The following is a 22,660-nucleotide window of genomic DNA, read 5'->3' as shown; positions in this document are numbered from 1 at the left end:
TGGGAACGCAGTCAGTGCAGCTCACGGGGTTTCGAACTTGTCGCAGAATACGAGTCTGCTGGTGAATGGGTAGAGTCGTTCCCGTGTGCTTGTCGTCAGCTACTCAGAAGAACAAAGCAACTCACCGAGACCATTGGAACAATGAAGGTGTTCATGAAAGCAAAGAGTAACATGAGTCGTTCGTGGCATGGATCAGGAACATCGAGCGTAGCAAGGATGCTTTGCGCTGAAGCGTTCTGGGAACAACGTCAGCCACTTTTCTCCGCCAGTGTTCACTCACCCATTTGTATTCGAGAGAAGTACGGCGATGGCAGTCTCGTTGAAAGTCGACACAGTTCAGCCAAAATCGGTCTTCAGACGACCTGGGTGGTGCATATCTGTCGGCGTGTCAGCAATGAACAGAAACAGAAACAGAGTGCATCTTGGCAATGAGTCACCGTCGTCTCAGTCGGGTGTATTGACTGGTCTGCCGTCTGGTCAGCGTGTGCCAAAGGAGTAATCAGTATTCTGATGATCTAGTCCAATGTCAGTGTGAGTAGAAGCAGGATGAGTACGATACGAGCCTGAATGTCGCCCCAGCGAGGGCTGTGTCGTCAATTGCGTCCCGCTGTCTGTGTATCTGTAATGGTATCAACAAGCTTCAACGGAGGAAGCAACAATGAGAGGGGATGCCAGGCCTTGGTCTTGAGAGCGAACATGTCGACATTGTCGGTCGTGTTCGAGTGCAAAGGGTGGTCGAGTGTGAAGAAAAGTGGTTGCAGCTCCAGTCAACAAGACTTCCCCTGCCCCCAGCTCAGGGACCATGAGTGCCCATACCTGCCTGGCCAGAATGCGACTTCGTGGAAGGATTCTCGGCACCAGGACTTACAAGATGAGCTAGGAACCAGGTTCCGGCTTGATCATGGAGAGCAGAGAGGCCAACGTCAAAATTCCAAAACAGATTGAGTCAAAATTGCCGGGCAAGCTGCCGCAGCGAGGTATTGTATGTGTTCTTGTATCGATCGATCGGGCGGCGTGCCGCTTCTTGAGTTCGCATCGTGCTTCGGGAAGCTTTCATCTCTTGATCTTGGGGTGGCCGCTGTTTGATTCCACACCGTGCTGCAACAGTTCAGAATGCGCCAAGTGCGTGAACCAGGTGGACTCAGCTCTCCAGATTCGCAACATGCGGCGGGACAGCAGGAATGCCTAGTGATGCCGAGCTTGTCTGGCTTCGTGATGCTGAAGTGTAGTGATGATGATCTGATGCGGGAGAGGCAAGTGGGGATTGTGGATGGCCGAGTGCTTGCAACAAGAAGCATAGGCGTAAGAAAGGCGAGGCTGATGGCAGCAGGAGTCGCGATGGTGTTTGTGAAGGGGTGAGCACGCAACAGTTGAACGTGGAACGAGAAAATGTCATGTTGAAAATGGAACGGGAGAGTCATTCACCCCGCCAAAGCTCATGGACCCCTAGAACGCGTCTATCAACGCAGTCACGCTGTAGCTGAGGTGTGGTAACACAAAGTGGGACTCCCGGCGGGGACTTAAATTGGAACTTGACGCACTGGCCTAGGCAATACTCCACTTGAAATGCTCCGAGTCGTCAGTTTGGATGGACCCGCCGCCTGTCACACGATCATATTGGTCAGTCATGTTGACAGCTTCCGGGGCTGTTGTGAGCTTGGGCCGGAACGCGTTGGCACTTGGAAGCTCAAGCACTTGGTCAATTTACTGATCAACGCCAGCGCCGTCGATCACGCCAAGACTCACGTCACCCCTACCTGGCAGTAGCACGATCAACACGGCGGCAGCATTAACTGCACAAGCAGTTGCCTGTGCTGGCCTCACGATGCTTGTTCTAATCTGACCGCGCACAACATGACCAGCTTGCGCCCCGCTCGAATCCCACGACTGTGCACACAGCCCTGGTCACGTGTGAATTTTACACCTCTTGTAAATGGACTCCAGAATGTCGATGCTCGTCGACTGGGTGGCTCATCGGGTTATCATTTGTATGAACGACGCAAGCTGTTCTGTAATTAGTAGATGGAGAAATTTTTAAAATGTGGCTCTGTTCTGCTGTCGTGTGTGTGGAGCCTGACCCTTGGACAAACAGCCTGGGCTAGATCGATCTCTAGAACCATCGGATCTTGCCTTGTGTGTTTGTCACGATGCAGGGGATCCAAATTAATTGCGGTCATCCGCGCCTCTCGAAGACGTCATTGGTAGCGTCCTTGGCTTTGGCAGCAGCCTGGCTGCAATGAGCGCCCTCAATGCCCGAGCTCGCCTACCCTATTCACCGTGATTTTCTGAACGCCATCGTAAAAAGCAATTGATTACGAGCCTCAACTCCGTGAAAAGTGTTTGTGATTAATTACTGTCTTTTTTGGAGGCAATTATCGCAGCTTGGTTGGCATTTGCCACGTTAGACACGCGTGATACTAGCAATGGTTGTCTTTCACCTTGCTAAGAAGACCATCCAGCTGACCCCTGGCTCACGGGAAGAATATGCCAGTGGCTAGCAACGACCTGATCGAGTAAACAAGCCCTGCGATGGCTTTGGCATTAGAGAATTCTGCCAGTATTTTTAATCAACGGCAACCTTGAGCGATGGTGCTGTACCATCGTCATGTGCATCAAGTATTCCAAGAAAAGTCAGACACTAGTACTCTTCAAAGCCACTGATGTGCTTGTGTCATTTGTACCCTGAACCGCCCTCTAAGCCGTCAGCCAAGCGTGCGGCAACGAGGACTAAGCTGAGTTAATGTCTATTTCCCATTTATTCACGCAAGCCGTTTTCCAGTGTCAATGTTGACGGATCGTGTCCCCCCCAGGCGGCTCTGCGAGTCTTCCATGACCCAGTCATTGTCGTTAGTCCGAGTTTTGCTTTTTATCTCTCATGACAGGACACATGTTTAATCAAAAATTGTCCAAAATCCTCCCAAATTATCCCGCAGCGGCACCAGTATGTGCAATGGGTTCGTCGACCTGATCGCGTATTCAGCCACAGCGGCAGCTTCACAGTATGGCACGAGTGCCCATTCTATACAGGATTATCGCAACCGCTGCGCCTTGGATGCTTGATGACACGAGGAGAAGGAAACGCTAAACAGCAGCAAGATAAGTTCGTTCCATCACGAGCTCTGGTGCAGCTCAATTTGTTGCGGTGGGAACAGTTAGAAGACTCGAAGAATTGGATGTGGAGTGAGAGGTCCGTAGGCAGAATCTTGTGCCATGTCCCCATCTTGATGTACCAGACGAACACAATGAGCAAGAACCTTCGCCTCGTGTCCCATGTCGCGACGTGACTTAAATCTATCTTGGAGCGGCTTGATCAAGATCTCGCATCCTCATCCACAGGTACAATTGACAGACAGATTGACATGGTCTCACTGTCTAGTCCACCGAATGAGCGACGAGAGCAGCACAAAGACCCGCTCGGGTCATGGTCCTGTACAGCCGTGGATCATTAATTTGAATCCATCCGCGATCCCGGAAGGCGTCCAGGGGCTTTACAGACCTAAATAGTTGATTGGCATACTTCCGAGGCGACCAAAACCAGCAGTAGACGCCAGAATGAAAAGCCGAGGGGAGCATCTTGACAGGATAACCGGGCTTCACCTCGAGGGCCAAGTGAGCACTCGAGTCCAAGACACCAATCCATACAGATAGGCGGCGAGCGACCCTGAGACAGACGAGACTGTCCTCGACATGACCGATCTTTGAGGCGAATATCCACCCGGAGATCGTACTGTCGGACCGTCTGGACATCCAAAGACACTGTCGCTCAAGTGGCATCTTGCTCGACGGTTTGACTGACGAAAATATCTGGCGTCGTGATTTTGAGCTAGGTTAGACAAGGTCAGCTGGCCTGGAAATGAGACACGTTCTGCGCTGTTGAATTAGACTACCACCGCTGCCGCGTCTATGGTACATATCTCTTGTAGCCAACAGACAGTTCATAGAGACTGAAAAGGATCTCCGGGCTGTGCGCCACTGCCCAACGCTACGTCTGGTGCGAATGCGGGCTCACTCCATCTTGTCCACCCCCGCAGTGTCCACTGCTGCCACATCAATGAGGATCTTGCCCGCCATGGAACCCTTCTTATGCCTGGAGAAGGCGTCTGGAACCTCGTCAAAGGCAAATGTCGAATCAACGACTGTCCTCACTTTCTTCTCAGCCATCCACTTTGCAATCTGGGCAAGGTCGTCGTGCGAATTAGCCACCACAAGAGGCTTCCATTTGTGCTTGGAGCCCCCGAGCCAGGACGGCAACATTGTACCAACGTTCGTGTTGACGACAGAGGAAATGTTGATACCGCTCCCGACAGAGACGTAATAGCGCTTCTTTCCGGGGAGCATAATATCGTCGCATCCGGGGAAGAGGTCGGACGGCGATCCGACCACATTGTCCACCACGTGCGCAAAGACCTTGCCTCTCTGGCGCAGTGCGGCCATGACATTCTCCTTGTTGTAGTTGATGATGCTGTCGGCGCCGAGCTCGGAGCAGAGGGGGACCTTGTCTGTAGAGCAGGTGACGGTGACGTGGCATCCAAGCGCCTTGGCAATCTGGATCGCAAAGGTGCCAACTCCGCCGGACCCTCCATTGATGAGGACGTGGTCGCCCTCTTGGACATAAGGCGCCATGCTCTGGTATGCGGCAAGGGACGCCGTGCCGGCGGCACCAGCTTCACGCGGGGAGATGCCGCGCTGCAGCACGGCGACACCGTCGGATGGGGCCACGACGTATTCGGAGAGAGATCCCTGCTTGAAAGGGTCCATGCGACCAAAAACAGCATCGCCGGGCTTCACGCCGACGACCTTGCGACCGACTGCGACAACATGACCGCCAAAGTCCATGCCAGGTGACCGCGGAAACGACACGCCCATGATCTTGTGAGCGCCGCCCATCTCGACGGGCCACCAATCGCCCCTCCAGATGCTTGCTGACGTGACGCGGACGAGAACTTCATTCTTGCCAATGGCCTCCGCCGACGGACAGGGGATCGTGACGAGCTCGAGGTTTGCCACGACATTGCCCGGGTTGTTGATGCGCCAGGCACGGCAAGAATTCTTGTCTTCGGACGACATGATTCAAGCCAGACATTGGATCTCGTTTTGACTTGTGTTGTGGACGATGACGGAGCTATACGAGCTGTATGATGGAGTTGTGGGCATCTCGGCGCTATATATCGTCCACGAAATGCCTCTTAGTCCCGAAGACGTTCCATGTTGACGGGGGCCCGCAGGGCTGCAATGCCTGCGCAGTGGGAAGCCAGACCGGGGTCGAGCATTAAGGGTTGTCCGTGATACAATTTGCCGGAAACTGTGACCTGTCAGGCTGTCAGCAAAGTGTAAATATGCTCACGCACGGGAAGCTTACTCTACTGTGGCCACCTGTTTCCCGCTTCACAGGCGCCGCCAGATATGCCGTGGTCGCCCACTGGGCGCCCGAAAGGCAGGTCTAGAACACGCATCGACAAAATAAGATTGCTCTCGTATCATCGTATGCGCCTTGTCCGCTCAGGCTTGAGCTTCAGGCTTGGTGGTTGGCCAGGGTCAGTGGGGCGCCCGCGCAGCCAAACAACCCTAGCCAGGCTGCAAGTAAAAGCCATGAGACCACCTCTGAGTTCTGTTGTAGCTATTTCTGATCGAAGCATTGTTGCCCAGTCACCCAGTGTCACCGCGTCGACATGCTGAATGCGCATGCGCATGGGTTGGTGAGGACAATGCGGTATAGAGTTGCATTGAGGCTGGAAGCGACTGCCTCTAGGCCAGGGCGTGGAAGCGTGGATAAGGTCGGCAGCAACACGTGGCGTGAGGACTGGGGGAGTCGCAGCCCATGTAATAATAGTGACTAGGGTCGCAAAAACTTTCGCGTTGATCCGACGGGAGCGAAGCCCAGCTGCCCAATTGTGGTCATCGTCGCATCGAAGAGTCACCATAGCGGGTCCCGTGAAGGTAATGCTGCCAAAGCTGGTCTTGCCCTCTTAGAAGCAGAAATTCACGCAGCAGGACTCATAGGTAGTCAGTCCAAAAGTAAACAGACTGGCAGAGTTCGAGGTCGATGCGCGTTGGATTTGATGCGTGTGCAGGTAGGGAAGAAGGAGCTTGCAATCGCGGTCTCTTGTCGCGGTCGCAGGGCTCAGTGACGAGAAGCGAACTGCTTGGTGTCGTGCGCGGGCGCAGTTGAGGTGATCGCGAGTGTCAATGTTTCTGTCGGCTGTACTGAGGCAGCAGGTAATTAGATTCTATGTTAGAACAGATACGCCCATCAACCAATGTAGCCCGACGACAAAGGGTCATAAGAAACCGCGTGGCAACTCCTTGTTGAAATCCTCGACAATCTCAGTGCTGATGGTGCGAAGACTTGCCGCGATCTTTGGTTTGAAGCGCTTCAAGTGACAAAGGGAGCGATCGTAGTACGAGGGATGAGGAGAACAGAAAAGTCCAACACCTGCGTCACCTCAATCGAGGAGATCTACGGATACTGACACTGACGCACTGACTGACTGACGGTGCCTGGCACAAGTGGCACCTGCCACTCGGCACTCGCTAGCTTCAGCGCTAATGCAGGTTCTTGTCGCTAGTGACAGTAAGAAAACCAATCGGAACCGAACAGTGGCGAAGCGCGCCGCTAGCGTGGCAGGGCCATCCTCTCAGAGACTCAGACTCTCAGTAAATACTAGATCCGCAGGAACATGAACACGCATGTCGCTCTAGGGTAGCTTGAAGCAGGAACAGGCTCGCAGACTGTAGTACCCACATAAGTTTGGTTATTATCCACACAGTCCATCGAGTTGTCAGCTATAATTTAAAGGAGAGTGCCATTTGAGGTTAGCAGCCGACCTGGCACAGGCGAATCGAAAAGGTAATACGGATAGAGGGAGGGACATGCACTTAGATTCGAGCGTTGGGTGCGGAGCTAGCGTAGTCATAAGACTTTTTTTCGCACTATTTGTCAGCATCCTGCCACGAATTCTAGCTGCCACATTTCCCACTCCAAGTTTGTTCCGCCCAGCTGTTTATTAGAGCCAGGAAGACGACCGCAATTGGGTGCCCATTTTAGCTGCGCAAGTCTTTCTATACGGTAACTCTTGATAGAATGACCGCTCGGACAGAGGACTGGACCCTTGATGCTAAAGCCACAGCGACTGCGGTCACGGCTATTGAGTCGAGGGCCGGCCGACCAAATCAACTCAAAACTCCATGATCTTTTCAATCAGGTGAATCAAAGGTCGCAGCCCTCGCGATATCATGTATACTTACGTACGGATAGTAGGCAATAAATGATCCATCCATCTGCCCATTTCCGAGCCCGGTGCGCAGAGGGGGCGCCCTCTGTTGACCGCGAGGCAGCAGGTGCTCCGTGCTCATGATTGCCCAACAAGACAAAGAAATGCCTTCCATTCAAGTTCCAACTTCTCCTTGCGCACATCGACACCACACAACACGGACAAATTGGCGACTCGCGACCGAAAGGCACACGCGCACCCCGACTCACTATGAATAACCTCGAAGCACGTTTCGGCAGCCTCCGCGACAAGTTCGGAGAACTCGTGCAATTGAATTCAAAACTAGACATGATCCGACAGCAATACGTGCGAGACGGCACAAAAGCGACCACAGGAACAAAGACCCGCGCGAGAGCTCGAAGGGCACCCCAAGTTCGAGACCACGACATTGTGAACATGATCGGGCCAATTGCGGTGGCGTTCGCGGAAAGGATACCTGAATTCCAACGTGGCCTGGACCAGTTCGAAGCAGATCTTGGAGCATGGAAGCACAGTTCCGCGCCGTCTTTGAACGCATCATTAGTAGCTGGCGAACACGCGGTCCTAGCCAGTCGGCCTGGACGTCCAGTTGGGATCGGAGGAGGGGCGATCTCGAATGCATCATCAAGCCACATGTCGGAGTTATCTATGGTCGATCATCCCAGGACGGACAAAGCCAGCTCGCATGGAGTGGACCATGTTTACAACGCGAGGGCCAACACCAGGGTCGAGGGCAACTCGGAGCAAGAGCCTCCCAACAGCCCGGAAGAGGCAACTGCGAGACCAAACAGTCTAGCCAGTCAATGCAAAGGGACAAGCGAAGACGCAGAGTCAAGCGAGACAGAAACAAGCGAGACCACAGCGAGAAACGGAAACCAAGCCGCCAACGACGTGACGAGATCGCGACACGTCGAGGGGGACAAGCGAAAGCAGAGACCGCTTTGTCTTGGTGCGTGAGGACATGGGGGACAAGCTTGTGCCGACTCTGACGAAATTTATGTCAGATTCGACCTTTCAAAATCGAGTTGTACTCCGATGCCCGAGTCTGAATCCTGCCACCATCAAGCTATACGAGGAGGCAGACTATTTCGGCGTCCAGTATGGCGCTCGGTCAGGTGGTAAAACTTGCAATCTACGGGCCTCGAGAGGGGAATCCTTGTTTTAGTGGCCAGATTTCGACAATCTGCCCAAACGACCGAGTGTCGAGGAGGCGATAAACTTCCTGGAGAACCTTATTAGAGCTCCTCTAAAGCATCCCATTAGCTACTACGGTGGCGGCGGGACTTCTCCACTGGACTATATGCTCCACCCCGGAGAGACTCTAGCTAGATGCAAGGAACTATACGTGGCGAATACTAGCTATTACCATATCGGGGCGGCCTACTCTAGCACTGCTTTCTACTGCGAGGACGCGGACTTCTTATCGTGCAATATCACTAACATAGGATATAAGATTTAGGTGGTTATCCGGCCAGATAATACACGCAAGTTCGAGCAATATATCCGGACGAATTGGAACTATGGCGACTGTTCTCAGTTCGTTCGACACCTCGATCTATTGATTGCACCGTCGACCCTCTAGCGGGAGGGCATCGAGTTCGACGTTCACTGCGCTGGTCCTGGCGAGATGACTATCACGAGACCGCGTCAATATCACGCCGTCGTGAACTTCTCATCCTGCACTACCCGGTCTATTAACTTTCTTCCTGCTGGACAGCCGCTTGTCCCTGAGGAATTGCCCGTTTGCGAGCAAGACGGGCTATATGGCTTGCACAAGACCTATCCAGTGAAACTGGTTCCTCCACCCGGGAAAGCAACGCTTTCGGGTGCCGCCAGGGCTAGGTTAAATAGGAAAGCGCTTCCATCCAAGTGCGCAGCGAGCCCTCGTGCAAAGTCTCACCGGACAGGCGAGCTCGATGATCCGTTGAGGAGACGTCTCCTAGAGCTGGATACCTCTATCTAATACTTATCGACTTGCCCCCCTGATGCCGCAGTCTTGAAGCTAGCTGCCCTAGTTCTCGGTCCGTTTTCGACATGGCAATTAAATAAACTCCGCGATACATGGCACCAAACGCACAAGAAAACACAAGCGGTGGCGAAAGGCGCCAACATCTATGAAAGTCTCGATTCGCAAGTCGCGTTCTTGCGAGGTGCCGTTGGTAAGACAAACTTGAACAAATGCAAGGTCCGCATTATCCAGTACTTGATGGCCGCAAGGGTCGACGATGCCAAACAGCGCCGCGGACGGTACAGAGCGGGGTCAGCTGAACTCGACAAGATAGCTGGCAAGCTATGGCCTGAAGCCCAACAATGAGGAAGGAGATTCTTGCACGATCATCTTGGACAAGGCCGGAAGTGGAAAAGGCTGTGTGGACCACTCATTGGCCTCTTGGCAATCTTTCCTCTGAGCTCAGACAACCCATCTGCCATCAAGCCGTCCCAGTACTTTGAACTCCAAGATGAAGCGATCATGGGATTCCGTCGGATGTTTGACGGTGAGAAGGGTACGAGACTGTGCTCAGAAGGGGCAGAATTAGTCGAGCAGCTAGTTCTATCCGACCCAGTGTGAGGGATGTTGAGTAGCTCTTGAATATTCACCTCAGCATCGACATATTGGTGTTTGTCTCAAATTGACAGATGTCAGCTGTGAGGCCAGCAGCAAGACGACACCAAGGATGTCCTCCAGAAAGACCCCTGAGCAAAACAACCCGACTCGGAGGGGTAGCGACAAGCTTCGACAGCGCGACGTGCCGTTGAATGAGTGTGGCAGTCCTTGAAGCCAGGTTGATTTGTACATGGGCGGTCGACGTCGAAGACGCGGCCTCTAGTTAGATACTCTTCCACTTCCTCCAGCCATTTCAATGTTGATCAGCCAAATGAGCCAGCGGATCTGCCTCGCCCGTTTTGTGCACTTCCACCACGATATAAAGGCTGAGCTGCGTTTGATAGATGGAAGGGCCTCTCCCAAGGCGCCTGTTGATTCACCCTTGGGGAAGCTATGGAGCCCATGAGCTGGGCTTCAGCGAAGACGTCTTGAAGCTGCGATGTTCAGCGTTAGGCTCATGCAGTGCATTCAACAAGATCACATTACACTGTTTACACGTCTGCGCTCGTTACAACCCCCTAAGCTCAGCCAAAGGTATCTGCAAAACCAAGCTCGTTTCACCGACCAACCTGCACGTGTGCGGTCTCGCCACGGATTGTTTCTGCATTTTCATGCAAGAAGACGAGGAGCAAGGCTGTTGAAGAGAGCCAAAGGCAAGGAGAAAAATGCATTATTGAGTGACTGGGCCACCTTCTTTGATGCAAAGCCCCTCCTGAGTGCCTTTCGACGCGCCCAGTACCACCCACCACAACGCTCAGCCACGGTCCGCGACATGCAGCCAAGACCCGGACGAGGCATACAAGGTCGAGGTCATTCGTCGCGCTTCACCTTCACACTCAACGCAATCAAGATACAGTTGACGATCAGGATGCACAAGCACGTTGTGCCCTCGCCGCCAGACTTGGAATGCAATAACTGCCTTTGCTGTCCCATCCCTTCCATTACAGAACAGTTTCTGTTGGAGCTGTTTCTCCTCTGCGCCCAAGCGCAATGCACATGGCCGGCATAGCGGCCGCAGAGACAGCTGTCGTTTCACTATTGGTCGTTGAACCAACTCGTTGAACCAACATGGCCATTTGACCCGGACTAAAGCAGACAACCAACCGGGTGAAGAGCGCATGAGAAAAAGGCTGTTTGTCCCCGCGCAAGATTGATCTGCCATCTTCGGAACATTTCCTGACTGTCGACAACAAATCAAATCCCCTTCTCACGCTCGACGCTGTACCAACTCGTGCCAGTAGCGAAGATGGCCAGCGCGCAGCAGCTGGACGGTTTGAAGGTTGAGTGGGAGTCATGCGAGAGGCAGGATGACCAAAAGCGCTCAGTCGTGAAGGCATATCTCCCTTCCACCGTGAGGGTATGTTTGCTGACGTTCAACGACAGCAACTATTTGCCTACATTGACGACCTCTCCAACAAGTTGTCTGAGACAGAGTCTGAGCTCCAGGACAAGAAGGACGCAATTCAGAAAGTACGCAGTGATCTTAAGGAACAAAAGGAGGAGGTGCAGACTCTCATTCGTGAGAAGGTTAGTTGACAAGACCACTGCGTGCTTCTTCAGACGCTTCGACTAACTTCAGCAGGATCGATACGCATTTGCGCTGGTTATAGTTGACGGAGACAACATGCCCGTGAGTTCTATAAAGATGGCCCAGCCGGGACACCCGCTCCAGGCTTGTTCTCGCAAGACAATGATCTAATGCCAATAGTTCACCAACGAGCTCGTTCAACAAGGCTTGGAAGGGGGCAAAAGAGCAGTCAGCCTGCTCAAAGAGGCCGCCGAAGCAGAGCTCAAGACATCTTTCCCCCATCTAGCCCCCCACATGAAGGTTCTGATTCGTGTGTATGCGAATGTGGAGGGACTTGCGGCCACATACAAGAAGCTGGACATTACTTCAGAGGTTACGTTTGTAAACTTTGTCCGCGGGTTCAATATTGGACACACGCTGGCAGACTTTGTCGACGCGGGTAACGGGAAAGAATGTGCGGATGCAAAGATAAATGGTACGTTCACAATTACTTGACCCTGACTAGGTGGCTCAATGCCACCCGCTATGCTGACCATGCTAATCGCGCAACAGCGATGGTGACTGTGCACTTGGAAGACGTTCACTGCCAGCAAATCTTTTTCGGCGGATCGGCCGACGCTGGATACGCTCGTCTTCTTGAGCCGATTGCCCGAGACAAAGCGACACGTCAACGTATCACCCTGCTCAAGGGTCCGCCGTTCGTCCATGAGTTAGCCAATATCAAGGATAGATTCCACGTCCCGACCACGTCCTTTGAACACATTTTCAGGGACGAAAGGCTTCCCGATATCAAACGAAGAGTGTCGTTCCGCATCACGCCCCCGACCACGCCATCGGCGAACTACGCTTCCACAGTTGCCAAACCTCCTCCTACCACTCTGCCATCAAGTGTCCCTGTGTCCAAGGGGATCATAAGAAATCGACAAGGTCAGAGAATTGATCCGTCATCCCGTTTTACGCAACAGGAGCTAGGTCCGATTATACAGCGCAAACTGTGTAATGTATTTCACCTCCTGGGAGCCTGCCCCTACCTACAGAAGTATGGTGATTGTGGACACACCCATGGAGCACCCCTCAGCAAAAGGGAGCAGGACATCTTACGGGAAATTGCGCGCCAGTCTCCCTGCAAGAATCGCCTCGAGTGTAATGATGTGGATTGCATCTTGGGTCACCAGTGCCCGCGCAACTGCACGTCGCCGTACTGTCGTTTTGACAAGAGCATGCACAATGTTGATGTCAAGATTTATACTGAAACTTAGTTGGTTGTTCTTGGGTTATATTTGCTAGAAGCCTTTGCTTCATAGGTAAAATCAGGGTTCATTCTGTTTGTGGTTAGTCAACTCTAGTTCTTCGTGTTAGGGGATAGCTGTTTGTCTTTTCTAGTTCTGCAAGCTTGGAAATTCGCAGCACCCAAGGGTATAAGTAGGGGAAAACATTCAGAGAAGCTTTTCGATGCGTTCTGTGCTGGCGGTGAAGTGAAGAAGTGGCACTCTGGCTACTAAAAAGGACAATTAAGACGTGTCCTTCAGCTTAGATGAGAAGAATCGGTATCGAACCAGTTGTCTTAATGGAGATGACATTCTGCCATTGGTTCTTGAACCACACTTTGGAGACTCTGCCACACAAATAAACATGAACACGGTAAGAACCAGTGCTCATGGCTTCAATCCCCTTCAATAAGCGGTCATGTCTATGGGAAACTAGCAAGCCAAGTCCACAAGACATTTGATAGCTTGCAGCACCTGTAAATTCATCGCACTGGAACAAGAGCCCCGAGCCATGAGGCCGCCTGCTATACTGCCACTCATTCACCCCAAAAGAAATACAGAACTACCTCAAGTATTATCCATGCGGATGACCGTCCCTCTCAAGGACCCCTGGATGCTGTATCGGACGCAGCATGGCAACATTTGCACCTATTGCGCAGCCTCAGGCAGCTTCGTCGCGGGGAGGACTTGTTAGACGGACTACAGCCAGGGTTGAATGGAAAGAAAGCCACCGTACACTTGTACTAAGGGGACCGGTCCCTCGAGTCGTCTCTATTTGCCCCCCCTACTCGGAAATCTATGTATGTTCGACGTTGTATCGAGCAGCTGTCAGTGCGCTGATCATGTCCCTCCAGATCAAGCACAGAAACGTGCGTCGTTCCAACAAGCCAAGCGCGACACAAACGTAGACATCGCAGAAGCTGACGTGCAGCCTACCGAGTGACTGCCAGTGAGCTCGACACCGCCAGGCTTCATCCAACGGATGACTGGCTCGGGGAAAACATGAATCCAAATCATTGTATCATCAGTATCGTCTCGCATAACCCATGTCATCGTCTATTTTTGCCAATCACCGGCTCTTAACATGACCCCCGGCTCAAGGCGTCGTTTCGTCCGCGGAAGATCTTTCCTTCTTCAGGTCCATTCTCTTCGGGCCATCTTGGTCTCGCGCGCGAGGTAGGAAAGGTTCACCCAGGCAACGCTGTCTGTTTATCATTAGAAAAAGTGCGTCAGAGGACTACATTGACTTACGGAGAGTCGAACGGTGGCGGCGTAAGGAGTCCATTTTTTCCATGTCTTTTCTTTGTCTCAAATCCTTCTGTTGTCGCCATGCTCGTTGTGAACCACTTCTGCAGACGGGCTGTCGCGAGCTGCGCTTGCGAGAACGAGAAACGCCGATTTCGTGGCCTCGCCTTCTGCCTGATGGCTCTGGCATTTGGCCGTGCGGACCCCTGTTGTTTCTTGACGATCTCAGAGTCGCGAGGGTAGAAAAGAGGAGTTTGAGTGATCCATCGCGTAGGTCTTGGAGGCTGGTACCGTGCCTGACCGTTGGGCAACCAGAAGATGTCGCTGGCGGAAGGACGTCTGTTGATAATCCTGGGCTCCATAGTACGCAAGACAAAACGAGCCTGATCAGGTGAGTGAAGCGGCGGGAGGCATGGCATGTCAGGGCCGTAGACAAGCGCAGGTGCGTCGATTGGCGTCAGTCTGATGGCGGCGGGCATCACCATGATGGTCGGTCAGCTGATGAGGAGGAAATGAAGGCGGATGAAGACGGGAGACGGTCAATGAGCGTGTAGAGGCATGTCGCTACTTTTTGACTGTTTTGTTGGCGGGAAGCGAGCTGCAAACGCGGTGCTTGTCGCCTTTCGTACGTACAGAAGTGATATATCACCTCCGCGCTCACCACTTTGCGCTGCTGTACCCTGATGTGGCGCTGATTGCCTGGAGCTCACTTCTGCGCCGGTCAGTCATGCCAGCCACGAGAGATGCTTCATCGCAATCCAGACTCAGCCCGACGTGCGGTGTAGAATGATCATTCCAGTCCCATAATTGACACATCCGCAAGACCTGATGCACAAAGTGACACCTGTCAAATTGAGCGACCGCCCAATCAATTACCAGCAACAATCAGGATGAGCTGTCATGATTCTGGGAAAATGGGCGTGATGTTGGTCCCTGCCGCAGCACAGGCTGGAACTGTGGCTTTGGACCCAAGCTGCCGCACGACCAGGGAGATGCAAACATGAGTGTGGCTACCGGGTGAATTCGACGCGCAGGATCTGAATAGTTGCAGCAGCCTACTTTCGGGTGAGATTTTGACCGCTAGGTAGATGAATTGCATCGGCGTATTGTGGTGTTGGATGTATGTGAGGCATGGCTGAACGGTGAGGCAGCGGGTTGAAATTGAAATGTCAAATGGTGTGATCATGGGCATTGGCGTTGCAACGTTGTTTGCGTGCGCTCCGCCTACCCTGCGGCTGGGTCACGTCGGCGGCCGGACAACCAAGCCTGGAAAGCCTGTGATTGGCCTGTGGCAGTCACTAGCCTACAGCCAAATTGGTCTGTTGTTGCAGCATCGTGGTGCTTTGATTGGCCGGCCTTTGCTAGCGGGGGACGTCTCGGGACGAACCGTCGCGTTGGCGCGTTTACGCGTGTGCTGACCGCTAAGACGAAGCACCAAATGTCATTTCGACACGCCGCCATTCAACAACAGTTACCCAGTAAAGAGTCTCTTGTGCCGGCGCGTATTGAGTGATGCAATGCATTTGTTGGACTAGAGTCGTGCGATGTTCTGCCACAGGGCTTTTCGCGAAGTGATAATGCAATACTCCAGTCACTACATGTATGCCCAAAGAGCACTAGCCTCCCGCGGATGCGCTGAAGCGGGGCGCTCGCCAGTGGGCAAGCTTGTGATGTATTGTTTAGTTAATAAATCTCGCGCGAAAACGTCTGCTCTTGTCAGAAAACGACAAAGAACTGCACGACGGTTCAAATTGACGCACATACAGCCCCATGGCTATTTCAAAGGAGGGCAAGCTGCGTCTGTATCGAGTGAGCTGGGAAAGAGTCCCTGTCTTGGCTGCCCTGGCTTTAATTGGATTGAGGCTTCTGCCTCTATCGACTTATTCACGATAGCGGCATGCGACTCGCAGGGTAAGTAAAATCGAAGTATTTGGTAGTTTGGCTCAATGCGCTCGCGTTCCCCTCAGCCCGAGTACCAGGTAAGTACGGACAGAGTGAGGGGACCGGGACAGGCGGCCACAACATGACGTCGTTCCGTCGTTCCAGTTGGCACTTGAACCATCCAACAATGAGTTCTCCTGATCCAGCGGACGATAATCTCTTCAAGACGAATATGGACGCAGATACGGTCTCTGATCGGCTCACGGCCATAGTTCCTCCGAACCAGGAGTTGCAGACTGTCGTTAAGACTGAAGAGGAGGAGCACCCCTGGCGTGCCAGTCGCTCGCAAGCACTTAAAGTTCCACTCCTGAGAACTTGGGATTATAAGTCTGAAAGCCGGCTGAATGCTGACAACTGTCTGATGTCAAGAGCGCCGGAACATCGACTCGATACTTTCGAATATCGAAAGAAATCTTTGTCTACCCACCTTGACCACAAGCATCGGGAACCAACCCCGTTTATCCCATTCACAACCTCGGCCACAGAACTCGAAGAGTTAGCAAAATTCAGGGCTGAGCGACCTGGAAGGGGTGCGCAAAAACTGACAGTCGTTGATCCAACCGTTCGGCTGGCGGCTGGTCTTCCTGTTCTCAATGCTGCTGCTGAGATGAACTATTACGGCATCCCTGACCCGTACGGAAAATCGAACCGGTACTATGAGGACCATTATCTCTGTTTGTGGCAGGTCTCTAGCGATGAGGTAGTTGGGACTTGGGATTGGGACGTACTTGTTACCAATAGAGATTGGTACGACGAGGTGGTGATGCCTGCTTTCAGGCGCAGATTGGCAACCCAGCCGCCGCATGAGGAGCAAGATGAACTGTCGGCCGATTTGGCCAGGCTTTCTGGTGAGTATCGCGGCATGTTACACCGCAAAGCTAACTGCTCAAGTCACAAGCGACCATTTCGACTCAATGTATAGTTCCAGCGGTTCGGACTCGAGCCATCCCGAGTGTTCATGGGACACTGATGATGAAGCCGAAGAATCGAATGCAGCTGATGATAATATCAGGTTCATTGAAGACAATTGGTGACCAGATTTGGACGGGTGAAGAATAATTTGGGATTGCGAGGTATTCCGACGAATAACCAAGGGTCGATATTAATTGGGCTTTTTCATTCACCTTATAGCCAACAAGAAGCTCCTTCTTTCAAACGTGACAAGCCATTCCTTGGGCTTCGAGCAATTCCGTCCACCGCGCACTATGCGTTTCACCTCGATCGTGTCGGCTGCCGTTTTTGCGTCTGCCACCTTGGCGGCCGTCGTCCTTCCCAGAGACCTAGCAAAGAGCGACAGCAAGCAGCAAGCCATTGATCTAATTGAAGATATCAAGACCAATGTGCTCTAGTCGCTAGAAAGGCGCGAAGCGAGGCTGAACAGACGTGGCAAGGAGGCTACGTGCAACGCCCGGAATGTTGCCTTTAGGAGAGAGTAGTGGGTAGTTTCAATCTTCTCACTGATGCCTTTTGGACTGACCCCCAACAGTGGCTCGCTCTCCAAGGAGGAGAGACTAGACTATGTCAATGCCGTCAAGTGTCTACAGCAGCTCCCCCCGCGTACACCCGAGAGTGTTGCACCTGGTGCCAGATCCAGGGTGCGTCGATGGCGAGGCCCTTGCGCAAACGATTCAAATCACTGACCACTCTGCAGTTTGACGACTTTGTCGTGACACACATCTAGCAAACCTTGAGCATCCACTACTCTGGCGTCTTCCCTCCCTGGCATCGCTGGTTTGTCTACACATATGAGGAGGCGCTCCGTGAAGAGTGCGGCTACAAGGGATATCAACCATACTGGGACTGGGCCAAGTATGCCAGCGCTCCTGAAGACTCGCCCCTCTTCAACGGTGACGACTACAGCCTCGGTGGCAACGGGGATTATGTCCCCCATAATGGGCCTGTCATCATCCCCCCTGAGGGTGTCTCGGGTGATACAATTCCTCTTCCCGCAGGCACGGGTGGCGGGTACGTGACAACGGGCCCGTTTGCCAACATGACGATCAATCTCGGTCCTGTGGGCGGCATCCAGGGAGGCGCACCTCCCGGTCCTGATGGTGGCCTGGGCTACAACCCTCGCGGTCTGATGCGCGATCTTGGTGGTGCCATGAACACCCGCTACGCCAACTACTCGACAGTTCTCAGTAAGTTTAATCGACGGAAGCGCATTAGATTCAGTATCACGCTGACCTTGAAAGACCTGCTCTTGAAGCCTGATATTGAGCAGTACCGGCTTCTGTCCGAGGGTGTGCCTTACACGCCCGAGATTGGCCCTCATGGCGGGATTCATTACACGATCGGGTGAGCGACGCGTCCTGCAAAGCACCAGCAAACTCTAAAGCAAGCTGACCCAACAACAGTGGCGACCCCGGAGGTGAGCTCTTCACCTCCCCTGGAGATCCTGCCTTCTGGGTGCACCATGGTATGATGGACCGCATGTGGACCTTTTGGCAAGCAATCAACCCCAACCAGCGCCATCGCGAGTTCAACGGCGGCCCTTATGGTCACATCACATGGGCCAACGAGCCGCCGTCCCGAAAAGCGTCGCTGGGGGTTCCCATAGACATGGGGTATGCCGGTGACTCAACCGTCATTAGAGAGGTCATGGGCACTCTGTCCGGCCCTTTCTGCTACTTTTATCTCTAGTACACGGGCTCTTAAGCTTGCAAACGTTCTTTTGGGGATGATGCGAGTTCTGCACATATGGAGCACCATTTCCAGGGGCCATCCGAAGTGACTTGGCGGCTAGACTCGTACTCGAAGCAAAGAATGGCCACAATGCCTCGAAAGCACATTGCGTGCTCCAATTTGAGCCCAGCCAAGCGTTTGATTCAGGCCGGCACTCAATCCTTCGGGAAGAAGAGTTCAAGAGCGCAAGTTCAAAAGACATGACAATTTGAGCCACATCGAGCAAATCCCATGCCTCTGGAACCCGACCAACGCCTGGCACTGTCACTCGTGACTATCTCTCATCGGCCAACGACATTGTCAGGATTCTTATGGTTCGAAGGAATCCTGGCGCGCTCATTGTCAATGAGGATTGCATGTTGTGATGCTGGCGGAAGGCGAAGGTCATGTAAACTGCACTGTTAGCCTGGCTATGCTTGTCCAATAACACATTCAGGATTCAGGTTTGCAGGAATCCTGGCGCCGTCGTTGGCCACCGGGTCGCAAGCTGTGTTCTCGCGGAAGGTGTATGTCGTCGTGGGCAGTGGTACTCATGGTAGCTGGGCTTCCCTCGTCCAATGACAGAGTGAGGATATTTAAGGTTCGAAGATATCCTGGCGCGCTGATTGGCTATGAGAATTGCATGTTGTGATGCTGGAGGAAGGTGCAGCAGGTCTTGTAAACTGCTCTGGGGCTGTTATCTTGTCTAGCATCGTCCAATGGCAGATCGGCGGCCTTGCTCTCGCGCCAGGCCACCGCACGCTCATTGTGTACAGCCGATTGCTGGTCCTTCCATTGTAAGATCGAAGAGCCCCGAGGCGTCGACGTCCTTCCCGGCAGAAGGGCTGTAGCCTTGTCTGGCATCATCCAATGACAGATGGATGGCCGCGGTCTTGCAAGGCCGTCGCACGCTCATTGGGTGCAGCTGAAAGCTATGGTCCTTCCCCTTAAAGCTTGCAGTATTCGAGAGCCTCGACGCTTCAAGAGGACTGAGAAGTGACGCCCATCCCGGCGTGTAGAATCCACGGGTCATGCCAGCGACAGCGAGAGGAGGAAACATTGTTTACATGGAATATTAAGCGTCTAATATTGAAGGCATTGCTTTTGCAAGCCACGTGCGTGATGTCTAAACCCGACAGAGCGGTCCATCAGGTCTCTCCCTCCACTCTTCTGAGCCAACACATGTCGGACAGTAAAAGACGTGGTCGGGGTCATACTTATTCTTGGTAGCCAGATGTGCCGCGTAGTTGGATCCGTAAAACGTGTCCTTGTAGTCTGGATCATGTCGATCGCCCTCGTTCATGTACCCGCCAGTGTTGGGTGCCAGGTTCTTTGTGGCGGCGCCCTTGACAAAGGTAACATCGTCGTTGACATACTGGCGCAGCTCGTTGCTCGCGGTCTTGGGCACGCCGCGCCCCGTGACGAGCGCAAAGGACGAAGTACGCCACGCGGGGTGCAGACCAGAAGTCTCGTCGTCGGCGTCTTCAAAGTTCTGGCCTCCACCGACGAGGAGCACGACGTTGGACGCGTATTCCGAGGCGTCGCCGCTCATGACTTCGACTGCATCACGTACGCGGTCGTAGTCCTCCACGGCAGGGCGGTCGATCAAACGTGACGTGACGATAGATGTGTCGCCAGTGGGGTCGTACAAGCCAGACTCTGCCTCGTAAAAAGACCAGTAGTCCGTGTAGTTACGGAAGCTCTCAACGACAAGGAGGCGATCCTTAAAGGGCTCGAGCAGAGCGCGGACAGGCGCGAAGCCAGCATCCGCTTCCTCTCGGGTCTTGCCAATCGTCCAGAAGCCATGAGAGTAGCCTGATTGGATCTCACCAATAAAGGGGCCTGGAAAGTTGCGGAACCAGTATGCGTAGCCGGCGAACCCAGCGTCGCTCAAGTCGGGGAAGTTCTGGATCAGCACGCTGACGGCGTCGAGCAGGTCTGCGTTCTCGGGTGTCTGTGCATAAGGCGCGACGGCAAGAGAGTGAAACGTGACAACGTCGACGTTGGGGTGTGCCTTGACGACGGCGCTCAGTGTGATACCATAGCCAGGACCACCACCGCGCATCGCCCGGAACAAATCCTTGTTCTGGCAGTGGTTGGCGGTGACCATCGTCCCGTCGGCTAGCATGACTTCAGCCTCGAGGATCTGATCCGCTCCAAGACCATAGTTGCGCGTGGCAGGCCCGTGGCCACCGCCAGACGCCCAGCCGCCAATCGCGCCGACAGAGACAGCGCCGCCACCGACAACAATCGCGTCGTTGGCCTTGGCCACCTTGTAGACATCGCGCCACTGGTAGTTGCCGTCAATGTGGATGGCGCTCCCCGTCCAGCCAGACTTGGTGCAGCCGTCCGAGGGCTGGAACGTTTCTTGGAATTGGATGCCGTTACGGAAGTGGCGCAACCAAACCTCAAGACCGCCATAGCCGTCCGATCGAGCCAGCAGATCGTGGCCCGTGCCAGTGACCACGAGGCGGATGTTCTTGCGTTTTGCATACGCTAATGTAGCCTCGATATCCTCTCGTGTCGTCGCATTGACAGCGTACGTCGGGAGGGGCCCCAGTATGCATTCCCCGGGTGTCTCGTCGGCGGCGTAGTCGACGGGCGCGCAGGTGATGTTGTACGGGTACGGTCGGCCGATGGGCTTGGATGTCTGGAAGTCCTGGTCCGACCACATCTTGGTCACATAGGCGCACTCTTCCAAGTCCTTGTCGGGTCCGTCGTAGCAGGACCGCGCGAGGGGCTGACTCTTGATGAGCTTGTTGCCGCCCAGGAGCCTATCCAGTCCGTCCCAGGAGCATTGCGACGGCCAGCATTTGTCGCCAGGGACCTAGCAACGATGGTCAGCGACACGTTTGAGCATGAATGGGTGTGGAGGATGGTGACTGACGCATCTGCACTCCTGCACAGCTGCGAGGGTCGACCCCAGCAGCGAGACAAGTGGGAGAAAACGCATCGTGTCGAGTGGAGGGGGCCACGAGGAGCTGCAACTTTCCTTGACCGGTGTGAGGGCTTCCAAAAGCGATCAGCTCAAGAACAGCCCAGACCAGCATTCTTATTCCAAAATTTGTTTCGAAGCTTCGTGGTGGACACCGACACACGTGGGCATGCATCCCCATGGGTTCGAGGCCAGCGAACCCGATCATCTTACGCTATTAGGCAGGTAATCGTATGGTATCCCACTGACCAGGGGGCGATGTCGAAATAGGTAATCACTTGCCTCTATGCAGTTCATCTCGCGAACATAATTACCGCGGCTGCACTGTTCGAGTGGAATGACAAGGTCCATGTCTGGTTTATGGTCCTGGAACCTGGAGGCCAAGGAGGCGAGACACTGTCCTTCAACCCGAAAATTGGCCCGAGCCCAGCCTTGAATGCATGAAAAAAAGTGCGAGGGAATTCTGGACCAACGGAGACCCTGTCCAAGGCTTTTTCGTGCAGCCAACTGCATATAAGCCGCCCCCCTTCATTCGATCGCCAACATTGCCAAGTCTTCATGAGCTGGGGTCAAGCCACCAAGCAGGGGTCGAGCCGGGGAGATGCTTGACAGAGCCGTGCCGATAGACTAATGCAGCGTCCCCATCAAATTAGCAATTGATCCGCTGGACTTGGCCACTTGAGAAGTTGAGCGCCACAAATGACCCTTTTTGTACTATTCGTCGGGCCGGAAGATCGTGTCCATGGCGGAAAATGAGAGAGCAGGTCTTGGCTAGCTGGCTGGAAAGGGTCAAGTCCACAAAGCTCTTCATCAAGCTGAGACACCCTTTGCAGACTTGTTGTCGCGCTAGATTGAACAAGTGCGCATGGTTCAAAGTGTGGTGGATGCCGGAGTGGTGTTTTCCTCTGGGGCTGAGCATGATAGGCATGCCTTGAGCAAAAGGACATAGCCCAGGTCAGTTGATATTATTATGACCTGAAAAATAGCCATGGGTTCGGAAAGTGGCACATTTTGCCGCTGTCGAAACATTCCTGGGCCGCGACCTCGAATGCTGCAGGAAGCTCGGCGAAGGATTCGCGCACCACCCACACCCACTACAGCAGTGTGGCAGACCAGAGTCGACGTGGCCGACAATCCTCCACGTCCTTTTCAATCCAGAGAGAACTCGTCATGCTCCAACGGGTAGAGCGTGCCAACGACTCAAAGTGTGAACACACTGGCTGG

The 22,660-nt window shown here is 53.6% G+C and overlaps 6 protein-coding genes across 6 annotated transcripts; 4 read left to right on the top strand and 2 right to left on the bottom strand.

Annotated features, from left to right (window-relative positions):
* Window positions 1-3,889: 3,889 nt before the first annotated feature.
* F5Z01DRAFT_430250 (uncharacterized protein) lies at window positions 3,890-5,347 on the bottom strand. Its single transcript, XM_046259678.1, has one exon. It carries the CDS (start codon window positions 5,065-5,067, stop codon window positions 4,006-4,008), a length of 1,062 nt encoding a protein of 353 aa, XP_046113975.1. The 5' UTR covers window positions 5,068-5,347; the 3' UTR covers window positions 3,890-4,005.
* Window positions 5,348-7,481: 2,134 nt separating this feature from the next.
* On the top strand, window positions 7,482-8,709 carry F5Z01DRAFT_640631 (uncharacterized protein; the record flags this gene model as incomplete). The annotated part of the gene is made up of 3 exons (XM_046262532.1): window positions 7,482-8,199; window positions 8,255-8,368; window positions 8,423-8,709. 3 exons carry the CDS (start codon window positions 7,482-7,484, stop codon window positions 8,707-8,709), a joined length of 1,119 nt encoding a protein of 372 aa, XP_046113974.1.
* Window positions 8,710-11,101: 2,392 nt separating this feature from the next.
* Window positions 11,102-12,642, top strand: F5Z01DRAFT_640630 (uncharacterized protein; the record flags this gene model as incomplete). The annotated part of the gene is made up of 5 exons (XM_046262531.1): window positions 11,102-11,212; window positions 11,239-11,382; window positions 11,438-11,485; window positions 11,564-11,858; window positions 11,936-12,642. The coding sequence occupies 5 exons, from the start codon at window positions 11,102-11,104 to the stop codon at window positions 12,640-12,642; spliced, it is 1,305 nt and encodes a 434-aa protein (XP_046113973.1).
* Window positions 12,643-15,666: 3,024 nt separating this feature from the next.
* F5Z01DRAFT_640628 (uncharacterized protein) lies at window positions 15,667-16,871 on the top strand (the record flags this gene model as incomplete). Its single annotated transcript, XM_046262530.1, has 4 exons — window positions 15,667-15,705; window positions 15,759-15,807; window positions 15,864-16,685; window positions 16,729-16,871. 4 exons carry the CDS (start codon window positions 15,667-15,669, stop codon window positions 16,869-16,871), a joined length of 1,053 nt encoding a protein of 350 aa, XP_046113972.1.
* Window positions 16,872-17,042: 171 nt separating this feature from the next.
* Window positions 17,043-18,480, top strand: F5Z01DRAFT_678170 (uncharacterized protein; the record flags this gene model as incomplete). Its single annotated transcript, XM_046265426.1, has 6 exons — window positions 17,043-17,177; window positions 17,229-17,272; window positions 17,324-17,432; window positions 17,519-17,978; window positions 18,033-18,135; window positions 18,195-18,480. The coding sequence occupies 6 exons, from the start codon at window positions 17,043-17,045 to the stop codon at window positions 18,478-18,480; spliced, it is 1,137 nt and encodes a 378-aa protein (XP_046113971.1).
* Window positions 18,481-19,447: 967 nt separating this feature from the next.
* F5Z01DRAFT_429718 (FAD binding domain-containing protein) lies at window positions 19,448-21,769 on the bottom strand. The gene is made up of 3 exons (XM_046259677.1): window positions 21,719-21,769; window positions 21,389-21,510; window positions 19,448-21,328 (listed from the first exon to the last, which is right to left on the bottom strand). Exons 2-3 carry the CDS (start codon window positions 21,452-21,454, stop codon window positions 19,628-19,630), a joined length of 1,767 nt encoding a protein of 588 aa, XP_046113970.1. The 5' UTR covers window positions 21,455-21,510; window positions 21,719-21,769; the 3' UTR covers window positions 19,448-19,627.
* Window positions 21,770-22,660: the final 891 nt, after the last annotated feature.

This window comes from Emericellopsis atlantica (assembly GCF_019669845.1).
Source record: "Emericellopsis atlantica unplaced genomic scaffold F5Z01scaffold_43, whole genome shotgun sequence".
NCBI lineage: Eukaryota > Fungi > Ascomycota > Sordariomycetes > Hypocreales > Bionectriaceae > Emericellopsis > Emericellopsis atlantica.
The sequence above is the reverse complement of the archived record's forward strand: the minus strand, read 5'-3'. Positions and strand labels throughout refer to the sequence as shown.